The sequence below is a fragment of the Rhinopithecus bieti genome, unplaced genomic scaffold (genome assembly GCF_001698545.2).
Source record: "Rhinopithecus bieti isolate Rb0 unplaced genomic scaffold, ASM169854v2 scaffold_26298, whole genome shotgun sequence".
Taxonomy (NCBI): Eukaryota; Metazoa; Chordata; class Mammalia; order Primates; family Cercopithecidae; genus Rhinopithecus; species Rhinopithecus bieti.
The window spans coordinates 364,931-377,010 of record NW_016811735.1 but is presented as its reverse complement, the minus strand read 5'-3'; the positions used below and the strand labels follow the sequence as shown (position 1 = coordinate 377,010).

The window sequence follows — 12,080 nt, the reverse complement described above, 5'->3', positions numbered from 1 at the left end:
CGGTATTGGGGTGGGAGTTACCCGATTTTCCAGGTGTTGTGTGTCTCAGTTCCCCTGGCTAGGAAAAGGGATACCCTTCCCCCTTGGCGCTTCCCAGGTGAGGCGATGCCTCGCCCTGCTTCAGCTCTGGCTGGTCAGGCTGCAGCAACTGACCAGCACCGATTGTCCGGCACTCCCTAGTGAGATGACCCCAGTACCTCAGTTGAAGATGCAGAAATCACCAGTCTTCTGTGTCGCTCGCGCTGGGAGTTGGAGAGTGGAGCTGTTCCTATTCGCCCATCTTGCTCCGCCCCCCCTTTCTTTCTTTTTTGAGACAGAGTCTTGCTGTGTCGCCTAGGCTGGAGTGCAATGGTGTGATCTTGGCTCACTGCAACCGCCGCCACCCAGGTTCAAGGGATCCTCCTGCCTCAGCTTCCCCAATAGCTGGGATTACAGGCGCCTGCCACCACGCCTGGCTAATTTTTGTAATTTTAGTAGAGACACGGTTTCACCATGTTGGCCAGGCTTAGTCTTGAACTATTGACCTCAAGTGATCTGCCTACCTTGGCCTCCCAAAGTGCTGAGATTACAGGTGTGAGCCACCATGCCCGGCCTTCATTTTGTATTTCTTTACTAGTGAGATTAAATATTTTTTATGTTTATCGATTGTATGCTTTTCTTCTTTTGTAAATATCAATTACCTACCCCTTTTTTAAGGTGTTCATCTTTTGTGGTATTGATTTTCAAGAGCTTTATTTTTTAAACACAAAAAAATTTTGAACATATGTAAAGCTAGGCATAATTGTATAATAGACCTTCCTGTACCCATAGTTCAGCTTTAACAATTAGGAAATTATGACCAATTGTTTATGCACCCACTTGTTCCCCCCCCCATATTTTAAAGCAAATCCCAGTTGTTTAATTTCATCCATAAATATTTCAGCATGTAGCTCTAAAAGATGAGGACTCTAAGAGCTTGTCAATATAGGAAAGATATTAACTTTTTCTTCTTCTTTTTGAGATGGAGTTTCCCTCTTGTTGCCCAGGCTGGAGTGCAGTGGCACAATCTCGGTCGGCTCACTGCAACCTCTGCCTCCTGAGTCCTGCCTCAGCTTCCCAAGTAGGTGTGATTACAGGCACACACCACCATGCCTGGCTAATTTTTATGTTTTTAGTAGAGACGGGGTTTCACTATGTTGGCCAGGCTGGTGTCAAACTCCTGGCCTCAGGTGATCTGCCTGCCTCAGCCTCCCAAAGTGCTGGGATTACAGGCATGAGCCACCACGCCCAGCCAACATTTTGTTTTTCATATGTGCTGCTGCATATATAAGGTTTTTGTTTTATACTCATTTTGTTTATGGCATTTTTTTTTTTGAAATTCAGAAATTGAAACTTGGATTTATACACCATTCTCTTCTAGTTTCTTCCTTTGCCCATGTGTTTATTTGGGGCTAAATAACATCTTTCTAAGGTCTTATCTAGCACCAGATGATATTTCACCTCTATGTGGTATGACTTACGGAAAACACTTGAGCATATTCATAACAACACTAAGTAGTAAGGGAGCTGGAAAACTTCAGGACCTGGTTCTTGTTTCTTTAATAAATGTGTTGATCTAACTCTCCATAGCCCCAAGATATTTAAGTTGTCTCCATTTCTAATATGTGCTTTTTCATTCCGTGTTTCTAACAGTCCCTCCTCCCTTGTGGCTTCTGCCCTGTGGTATTTCGGGAGACCAGGTCTCCAAGTTTGGTAGGTTTCTCCATAAGGCTTAAGTAAAAAGGCTCTGAGCACTGGCCCAGTTCCCTTGTCAGTAAAGCACACAGACTTTGTGAACTCCATATGGTCTCTTCAGTGCCTTTTTCTTTGGTCTTGATAGTCTTTGTTAGGTTTTGTTTTCTTTTTTTGTTTGTTTGTTTTCTTTTGTTTTTAAACTTGTTAGTCTTTGCTGCATTCTGGTTGGATGAGTTGGTTCATCCACACTCATAAACAGTTTCTTATTATGCCTAACTTGCTGCTGATACGCGGGCAAGCAGTAACGTGTGAAGGTAATTCACTGTGGCCGGGAATCAGGGCGTGAAACCCCATCTTCTACTCAGGCATCCAGTGTCAATGGGACGGATGATGAAAAGGCCTCTCACACCGGTCCAGCCAACACGCACCTGAAGTCTGAGAATGATAAGCTGAAGATTGCCTTGACGCAGAGGTAAGGCTGTTTTAAAGTCCAGATCCTATTTTCTCCACCTTCAACACTTCCCTGGAAGCCTTTCTTGCTGGACAGGGTTTCAGGAAATTGAGAGAGAAAACTGGGACCTGCTTGGAGCATCCACTCTTGTCTCCTGGTGAAAGGAAGGCCAGCTGGCTTCATGGCCCTGCTCTGGCCAACCACATCAGCATCCATTTGTGTGTGTGTGGGAAAGAGAGTGTGTATGAGAGAGAGATTGTGTGTACGTAAATGTGTGGAGAGAGGGCGAATGTGCGTGACTGTGGTAGTGTCAGAGTATGTATATTAGAGTGTGTGTGATTGTGTGAGTGTACATGTATGGAGAGAGGGTGTGTGTGTGTGTTGATGCACCCCTGTGCTTGTGCTTTGTTTTGTTTTTGAGGAACCAAATTTATCATTTACGTATCTATAAGATTGACTCTTGGCCAGGCATGGTGGTTCCTGCCTATAATCCCAACAGTTTGGGAGGCCAAGGCAGGCAGATCACTTGAGCCTAGAGTTCGAGACCAGCCTGGGTAACATGATGAAACCCTGTCTCTAGAAAAAATATTTTAAAAACTAGCCAGCTATGGTGGTGTTTACCTGTAGACCCAGCTACTCTGGAGGCTCAGTTGGGAGGATTGCTTGAGCCTGGGAGGTGGCAGAGGTTGCAGTGAGCTGAGATTGCACCACCGCACTCCGGCCTGGGTGACAGAGTGAGACTCTTGTCTCAAAAAAAAAAAAAAAAAAAAAAAAAAAAAAAAAAAAAAAGATTTTGAACATCTGAGAAATGCATGTGAAAACATAAACTATTAAAAATATGAAATCACACAAAACTCAGTCACCTATATACAAAAAAGTCATGTGGAATATATATTTGAGGAAGAGATCCTTTACAATATGAACTAGAACCATAAACTCTATAGAAATAAACTTAAATATACAAGATCTATGTGAAGCAAACTTTAAAATGGTTTCAAGGTTTATAAAATAATTGTTTAATAAATAGACATTCTGTTGGGAAGTGGCAAAAAGCCTTGATATTTTCAAAGTATCAGTTTCTCCTAAATTGATCTATAAATGTAACACAATCCCCATAGTGATATCAGTAAGATTTTAATTTACTGTATGAGCGGTGCTTATGATTTTGTATCTTGAGAATGTGGAGCATTGCACACAGGCTGGGCTGGACTTCGTGGTGTAGGGTGGTCCCATGAGCACACCCAGGGCTTTCTGCTCACCTGGCCAGCGTGGTGGGACATGCCTGTAATCCCAGTGCTTTGGGAGGCTGAGGTGGGCGGATCACTTGAGGTCAGGAGTTCGAGACCAGCCTGGGCCACATGGTGAAACCCCATCTCTACTAAAAATACAAAAATTAACTGGGCACGGTGGTGCATGCCTGTAATTCCAGCTACTCAGGAGGCTGAGGCAGGAGAATTACTTGAACCCGGGAGGCGGAGATTGCAGTGAGCCAAGATCATGCCACTGCACTCCAGCCTGGTTGACAGAGCAAGACTCTGTCTCAAAAAAAAAAAAAAAAAAATGCTGTATCATCTTAGAAGCGGTCTTTGCTCAGGCTGCTATAACAAAATACCATGAACTGGGTGGCTTAAACAACAAATCTTTATTTCTCATAGTTCTAGAGGCTAGAAAGTCTAAGATCAAGGCACTGGCAGACCTGGTGTCTGGTGAGGGCCTGCTTCCTGGTTCATAGACCACAGTCTTCTCCCTGTGTCTTCACAGGTGGGGAGAGGAGGTGAGCTCTCTGAGGACTCTTGTAAAGACCTGGATCCCATTCATAAGGACTCCATCCTTATGCCCTCACCTAATCCTAATTACCTCTCAACTTCACCCCACCAGCCCCCCAGCTGCCCCACCTCCCCACCCCCATCTCCTAAGACCATCACATTAGGGGTAGGGTTTCAACATGAATTTAGGGAGATCTCAAGCATTCAGTCCATAAGAGAAGCTGTCATTTTGAAATTCCCATTTTACAGTTGAGGAAACTGAATTCCAGGTGACAAAGTGACTCCTTGCCCAAGGTCACATGGCTAGTAAACTTTCCATCACCTCACAGAGCCCGTGTTCCACTCAAGGCCGCACTCACAGTCTCTTCAGGAGTCTACCAGAGGCAGCCTGTCCCCTTCCCCAGCTAGAGCTGCCACAGGGTTGGCACCCACCTCTCCCACTCAGCTCGCCCAGCTGTGATCTGACCTAGGAATTCCAGAAAGCACATGTGACCCTTAGATCCAACCACCTGCCTTTGGACTGTGGCTCTTTGTCAGGCACTTCAAAGGGCAGAACTGCAACTGGTCTCTTTTCTTACTCATCAGGCAATTGTGAGAGCTAGATTTGTTTATTTATTTATTTGTTTATTTGTTTTTTTTTTAATTTTTTTTGAGGCAGAGTCTCTGTCACCCCAGCTATAGTGCAGTGGTGTGATCATAGCTTACTGCAGCCTTGAACTCCTTTGCTTGAGTGATCCCCCTGCCTCAGCCTCCCAAGTAGCTGGGACTACAGGTACCCGCCACCATGCCCAGCTAATTTTTTTGTATTTTTAGTAGAAGTGGGTTTTCACCATGTTGACCAGGATGGTCTCGATCTCTTAATCTCATGATCTGCCCACCTCAGCCTCCCAAAGTGCTGGGATTACAGGTGTGAACCACTGTGCCTGGCCCCAGAATTGTGTATAGACCGCAGGATGACATGTCCACACCAGAGAGAGGAGCCAGTCCCTCCTGGACCTGGAACAGGGCAGCCACACCCACCTGCCAGCTCACTGTGGGGAGAGGGCGTGGGCCCCCCAAGGGTGTGCTGAGGGGTGGCAGAGTCACCTTCCCCAGGTGGGCGGAGGCACAGCCAGATGGGACAGCATCCACCCTGTCGTCACTGCCCGTCCCCATCCTGCAGCGCTGCCAACGTGAAGAAATGGGAGATCGAGCTGCAGACCCTGCGGGAGAGCAATGCCCGGCTGACCACAGCACTGCAGGAGTCGGCAGCCAGTGTGGAGCAATGGAAGAGGCAGTTCTCCATCTGCCGTGATGAGAACGACCGGCTCCGCAACAAGGTGGGTGTGGTGGGCACAGTGAGCCCCGAGGCCAGCTGGCGTGGGCAGCAGGAGATGAGGGCACCCCAACCCTTTTCTCCACCCCAACTTTGCCCTTATCCCCATGGCTGGAGGAAGACTTGCTGCCTCTCCCACGGGAACATCCCTCCCCTTCCCTGCCTTTCTTAGTAGGAATTTAATCACATACATAACTGACTCGTTACCTTTTCTGTTTTTCTTTTCTTTTCTTTTTTTTTTTTTTTTTTGAGATGGAGTCTCGCTCTGTCACCCAGGCTGGAGTGCAGTGGCATGATCTCAGCTCACTACAGCCTGCTGTCTCCCAGGTTCAAGCAATTCTTCTGCTTCAGCCTCCCAAGTAGGTGGGGATTACAGGCGCCTGCCACCACGCCTGGCTAATTTTTGTATTTTTAGTAGAGGCAGGGTTTCACCATGTTGACCAGGCTGGTCTCAAACTCCTGGCCTCAGGTGATCCACCCGCCTCAGCCTCTCAAAGTGCCAGGATTACAGGCGTGAACCACTGCGCCTGGCCAGACTCGTTACCTTTTCTGAACCAAGTTTTATACTTCCCCTTACTGAGGAGAAGATAAACTGGAGGTGTCAGCCTTGTCCCTCCCAGAGTTTCCTCCCTCAGCATTTCTGTGGTTCACTGACCCTCCATGGAGGAAGGGGACCCAGAGGGTAGGTGAGAAACAGACTTGGGAGATGGTGAGCTGCGCCTGCTTGGAAGTCCTGCTTCCATTCACATTATTATTTCTAAACATGTAAATTTGGAGTTGGGAAAAGGATTGTGGTGCTTGAGGCATGAGGAGGGTGGACAGGTGCCGACCTGTCGTACGCCCTCTACTCTCCAATCCTGGCATTTTTATTTGTTTGAAAATGTACCTGTAACATTCCCTGTCATTAGTCAAACTCTAGTTCATAAGGTGCTTTTGGGGTGGCCAGAGATCCCCCATTGAGGTCTTGAGGTTTCTCTGCTAACCTCGTTTTGATGGTGATTAATCCTTCTGCTATAAACACATAGGCTTTGGAGTATGCTCCATCAGTGCAGGGTTTTAGGGGGACAGGTCCCATTTAGATTGGTGTTCACTTCCCCTTGACCCCTTTTATGCCTTGCCCTGCCCTGCCCAACCTGGAGGGTCCCTGCATCCCAGCCCTTGGTCACACTGTCTTACTTTCATGCTAATGCCACATAAAAGTGTCACGTGTCATTTTTTCATCTTGGTGCTGAAAGTGCTGATGGTTGGGCACCAGGCCAATTGCTGACTTTGCACGTTCCCATCCCAGGCCTGGCAGATCTGCCTGCCAGAGGGATCGATTGCCCTTTCTTGCATTTTCAAGAAAAGCTGAGTTTCTCACTTTGGTCTCAGTCTGATAGCCAGCAGCAGTGCCGGGGGAGTGGAGGAAGATCATCACACACAACTCGCTCCCTTGGAGGAGTGTCGACCTCTCTGGGTGGGACATGTCACAAGCTTGCCTCCCAGGGTTGGAGGCGGAAGTTGGTGTGGTGTCCAGCGGCAGCAGGGGCTGGGAGTTCAGACCCCAAAGCTTGGTGCAGGCTGCCTCTGGGAAGTGTCCTGGGTGCCCCTCATATCAAGGACTACTGCTGCCTGTTCGGGGGGGCTTCATCACTACAGTGCTTTTGTGTTGCATGGGGGGTCCACGCCTGCTATCCACTCTGCACACACATTTTGGCCCCCAGCATCCAATGGCAGTGTGAGAGTGCCAGGCCCTTGCACCCCTGTTCCACACAGGTAACTGTTTTGAGGGGTCAGCCTTGGGAAGGACGGAAAGATGCAATCTGGGGATTTGCCGTTCAGCCTCAGGGAAGAGGCCCACAGGCCAGGCCCCTTCCATGTGCATCCCCAGGGGAAGGTCACCTTGATTTATAATGTTCAAAATGTCATTGCTTCCCTTTTTGGCAGCCACTGTACCATGAGTTGCTTGGTTTTCTACCCTACTGGCTTAAACCATTGAGATGAAACAGAATAATGCAGGACATGATTACAGTGGTGTAACAGTCATTCTGGGGAAAAGCAGATCAATCCAGGGACACCTGGCCCTTGCTTGTGATGGATCCTTAAAGCAAATCTGAATCTACTTCCTCATAGCCATGAGAGGAAACCAGAAGCCCAGAGCATCTTGAAGGCGGGTTTTGTTACTTACTTGGCTCTGCTGATAAGATGCCTCTGTAAGGCATGTGCAAAGCAGGCCCCACGCAAGCGCTGCGGCAGCCCCTGATGGAGCTGCATGGGGTTTGTTCATAGCCACAAAGAAAAACCCATAAGTGGATTAGGTTAGGGTTTATTTTAAAAGAAAACAGAAGTGTAGCTGTGGTGATCTCTTGCTTAATGACTAACGTAAGCTGCACCCCTGCTTTCCTGTATGGTGTGTATTGAAGATTGATGAGCTGGAAGAACAATGCAGTGAGATCAACAGAGAGAAGGAGAAGAACACACAACTGAAGAGGAGGATCGAGGAGCTGGAGGCAGAGCTCCGAGAAAAGGAGACAGTGAGTAATGATGCTCCGAGCAGGGCCCCTGGGTGTCCTCTTGGCCTTGCGGGGTGGCACACAGCAGGTGTGCTGGGGCCTATGACTGGCCCTGGCAGCTGCCTGGATAGCAGCATGGAGAGAGAGCTGGGAGCCACACCAGGGTGTGGACAGGCTGGAGCAAAGGCCTCCCCATGACCTCTGCCGCCTCCCCGTCATCCCTATTCTATAGCCGGTCATGCAGATCCACAAGGGAGTTGAACATTTCACAAGACACTCAGACACTCTTGTCATCTGTCCTCAGAAGTTGAGTTTTGCTGCCAAATGAATGCCGCTAGAGAACCATGATGTAATCACTTATTTTCTTTTTAAAAAAATTTAAAATTTATTTATTTTATTTAAGATGGAGTCTGATTATGTTGCCCAGGCTGGTCTTGAACTGGGCTCAAGCAATCTGCCCACCTCAGCCTCCTGTGTAACTGGGACTATAGACACACGCCACCATGCCTGGCCTACAGTCATTTATTTTCTAGGGGTCAGACAGTTAAGTGCGCACATGTTGGAGGCTGTGCACACGTTACCAAGCTCTCTAGACCTCACTTTCTCCACCTATAAAACAGAAATTGGAAAAACATCTGCCTTGTTGTGGTGTGTACAGACTTCACATGACAAGGCATGTGACACACTTCACCCATGGAATTCCCTGAGATGCAGTGTTCGCGTGGTCGCTGTCACTGTCTATGCAAACAGAACAGGTTCCCAAAGCTGCTTCCGCGAGTGTGCACACATTGGTGGTTTTCAAGAATATATTTTATCTGACTTGCTTTCATGTTCTATCTCAAATTTTTTTCATGTAGGAGCTGAAAGATCTCCGAAAACAAAGTGAAATCATACCCCAGCTCATGTCAGAGTGCGAATATGTCTCTGAGAAGCTAGAGGTACGTGGGTGGAGGGCACAGCCATCCTGGCTCAGACAAGAAGGCACAAATGTCGTGGTACTCATTGTCCTGCTTCCCATCACTTTCACACTGAGAATGCTGAAGGAGAGATTTTCTATTCACAAAAAGCTGGCGGTAACTGCACGCCAGATGGTACTGCATCCACCCCTGCCCTTGGGGCAGACTCGGCAGTGTTTGTCTTTTGGTTTTTCCAGTTCTGTGAAGGTTCCTGTGCATCACCACAGTGTAGACGACTGTTTCCTTGCAGAACCCTGGTGGGAGTGAGGAGCGGGGTGGGGTGGCCTGAGAGCCCAGGGTCAGGGTGTGGGGCCACCTCAGCCACTCCCCTGCCAGTGACCTTGGGCACTGACCTTGGGCAGGCCTTCCTCCCTAGGCTCAGATTCCTGATCACTAAAATGAGGATTTTCAGGGCCTCCTCCACCTCGGAGGGCCTCCTCCCTGCAGGCCCTCTGATATACACACGGCGCTTCATGTAGTTACACGACCCTGGAATTGGTAACTGGTTCCTGTGCACATGTTCAGAAAAGTCTCTGTTTATGCCCTCAACATAAAGCTCTTCTCTGATATGAAGAATGCAAGGCTTATGGCTCATTTAAGGACTCACAGCTGTCCTGTCTTTGGGAACCTGCATGTAATTTACCTAGATGTGTCTCTATAGGCTTGTGGGGCCCAGCGCCACAGAACATCTCCATGGTAACAGCATCAGAGGGTGCACAGACTGGCTGTCCCTGAGTCAATGGCATGGCCAGTCCTTCCTTACCGAGGGCCAGAGGCTGGCCTGGGACTGAGGAGGCCACGCCTCTCTGTGGGACCAGGGGAACGAGCCACTTTCCCATCTCTTCTGTCTCTCAGGATGGAACTGAAATGTGGTCTCTGCTAGCCACTCAGACGGGGATTTCAGACTTTCCCTGCTGGGCCCTGTGTGAGGTCTCCCTCAGGCAGGACTCTGCGTTCTGCCTGCTTTGTTGGGTCTTGGGTTTTCGGGCCGGGTGTTGGTCCCTCAGTGGGAGAGCAGGCAGGAAAGGAGGAGGTCACTGAAGTGCCTGCTGCTTCCCTTCTGATATCTTGGTCACAGGCTTGTGTGCTGGGGTAGCATGTCTCTAGGGAGCTTAGGCCCTTGCCCAGGCCCTCAGGGTAGATGGAGAATGGTTGGTTCAGCTGTAGCAGGTTTTGAAGGACGACTCTCATCACTCAATTTTCCAGGACGCTTCTCCCTTTTGCTTTGCCAGGCGGCAGAGAGAGACAATCAAAACCTGGAAGACAAAGTGCGTTCCTTAAAGACAGACATTGAGGAGAGCAAATACCGACAGCGCCACCTGAAGGTGGAGTTGAAGAGCTTCCTGGAGGTGCTGGATGGGAAGATTGACGACCTGCATGACTTCCGCCGAGGCCTCTCCAAGCTGGGCACCGATAACTAGGGCTGGCCGAGGCCTGGGCCCCGCCCGTGAGTCCCAAGCGTGTGTGCGAGACCAGATAGCTCTAGGACGTTCTTCTGTGTGCATTGCTTCTGTAAATGCAGGTGCAGTTTGTCGTGTTTTCAAACCAGCTGTGCCGTCCACTCACTCCTTTCCAGAATAGAAATCTCCTCTCGCTTCTCTGGCCTTGTGAGGTTGTGGACAACTGGAAGATTCTGACTCAGGAATCCAGAACTAGGTCTACCTTCAACATTTATGCAGTCAGGGCAGGGATGTTTATATCTTTCATAAGGGCTGTTGCAACCATATGAACTGAAAAAATGCATTTTCTAATCCAAATATTGATATTCTTTACACCAGGCCATCAGGCTCCTTTTATCAAATAGCATTCAGAGTATTTGAATGTCCATCAGGCACCAGCCCCGGGGGGCACAGAGAGAACAACATTCTTCTCCATCAACATCAAGAGGCTTTATTTAAAACAACTGTTTAGTGGAAACTTATTGAGAGATGGAAAACAAGCTTCTGGTGGGTGCATTTTCTGGCCCGGGAGTCGCCTGCATCCACGATACTGCCCCTGCCCCCCAGTTTGTATGGTTGCGACAGTGTTCCTTTTCTTGGTTTTAATTTCTGAGCAGATGATTGTGCTGTGGGAACAGCACACAGTGAGGGTGCCTAGCACAATGCCTGGCACTAAGTAGGTGCTTAATAAATGTTTGTTCTACTAAATGTGTACACAGAATTTAGTGTTTTAATCAAACCCCACAGCAGAGCTGGGACCCTGTTGAATGATGCACCATCTTTGCTGTGCTGGGTAGTTATCAGACATGACTGTCCGGTCAAACCCAAGCTGCGTCTTGGGTGGCCCTGGGGCAGGGAGGGAGAAGGGAAGCTGCAGGAGCTGGTCTCAGGCCCCTGGAGCCCATCCGTGATGCTCTGCCCCTGGGGCTCTCCGACCCTCGAATCACTTCTCCCATAGGAATGGTGACCCAGGGATTCCAGGTATAGGGGCTGCCCAGGGCTTGGGACCTAGGGTGGGATTCTTTTAAGGGTCTGGACAATTGAGAAGAAATCGCAGGCAATCGGGGGGAGAGAGCAGCTCAGCCGACAAGCTGTGGCCCTCATGACAGAGGTGTTCCACCCAGCTCTGCCTCCTGCCTTTCTCAGTTTCTCCTAGGAAAGGAACTGTAGCCATAAACCTCTCCTCTCTCACAGAGCTGCTCAGTGGGGCCAGCGGGCCTGTGTGTGCTGTCGGCATCCTGCCCTGGGAGATTGCCGGTGTATGGCAAGATGTTTTGAATCTCTGGCCCCACACATCTCTATATGCCTTAGGCAGGGGGGAGGCTTTGGTGCCCCCTTACCCCTTTGAGAACCACCTAAGCGGACTACCCCTTCTAGAAACCTTCTCCCATGGACACAGTTAGAGTTTCTCCCTGCTGAATTTGGATTAATGAACAAACAACCCGAGGAGGGAGGGAGATGGGGTCTGCACACAGGTACCCCGGGCCCCAAGGTGAGCACATGAGTCCTCCTGCTTTCCTTCCCTTTCCCTCACTGAGACGCCTCTCTGAGCCAGGGAGTCTTGTTTGGGATGCGGATAGAAGGGAAGGCTGGGGATCTGGAGCACCAAGGCACTTTTAGAGGAGCCCCCGCAAGTGGGGGCTTTGGTTGAGTACACAGGGCTCTTGGCAGACAGGAAGTGGAAAGCGTGGCCAGCCCTGTTTGTGATTCGGGGTAGTCTGCTGCTGGCCCTGCCCTTTCTCCAGAGCTCCAGATGGCTCTCAGGACAGTTGGTAGCACCCCCCTACTGGCTGCACCTGGAGACCAGAGAGCCGAGCTGGCTGTGAGTCAGCCCCGTGGCCCAGCAGCAGGATGAGGGGATTCTCAAGCCAGCCTGGTCCGCTCAGCAGCAGGCTGGGTGTGTGGCTGTGCGGAAGCGGTGGACACTGGGTTCTAAACACCCTCCACT

General features: G+C 49.5%; 1 protein-coding gene across 3 annotated transcripts in view; it reads left to right on the top strand.

Moving 5' to 3' along the window:
- Positions 1-10,844, top strand: part of HOMER2 (homer scaffold protein 2) — a 147,299-nt gene extending 136,455 nt beyond the window's left edge. For all 3 annotated transcript variants that reach the window (XM_017894871.1, XM_017894869.1, XM_017894870.1), the window contains exons 5-9: positions 2,079-2,185; positions 5,093-5,249; positions 7,648-7,758; positions 8,595-8,675; positions 9,926-10,844. In XM_017894871.1, coding sequence (XP_017750360.1) covers positions 2,079-2,185; positions 5,093-5,249; positions 7,648-7,758; positions 8,595-8,675; positions 9,926-10,114 — 645 coding nt within the window. In that variant the 3' untranslated portion in view covers positions 10,115-10,844. The remainder of the gene's footprint in view (positions 1-2,078; positions 2,186-5,092; positions 5,250-7,647; positions 7,759-8,594; positions 8,676-9,925) is intronic.
- Positions 10,845-12,080: the final 1,236 nt, after the last annotated feature.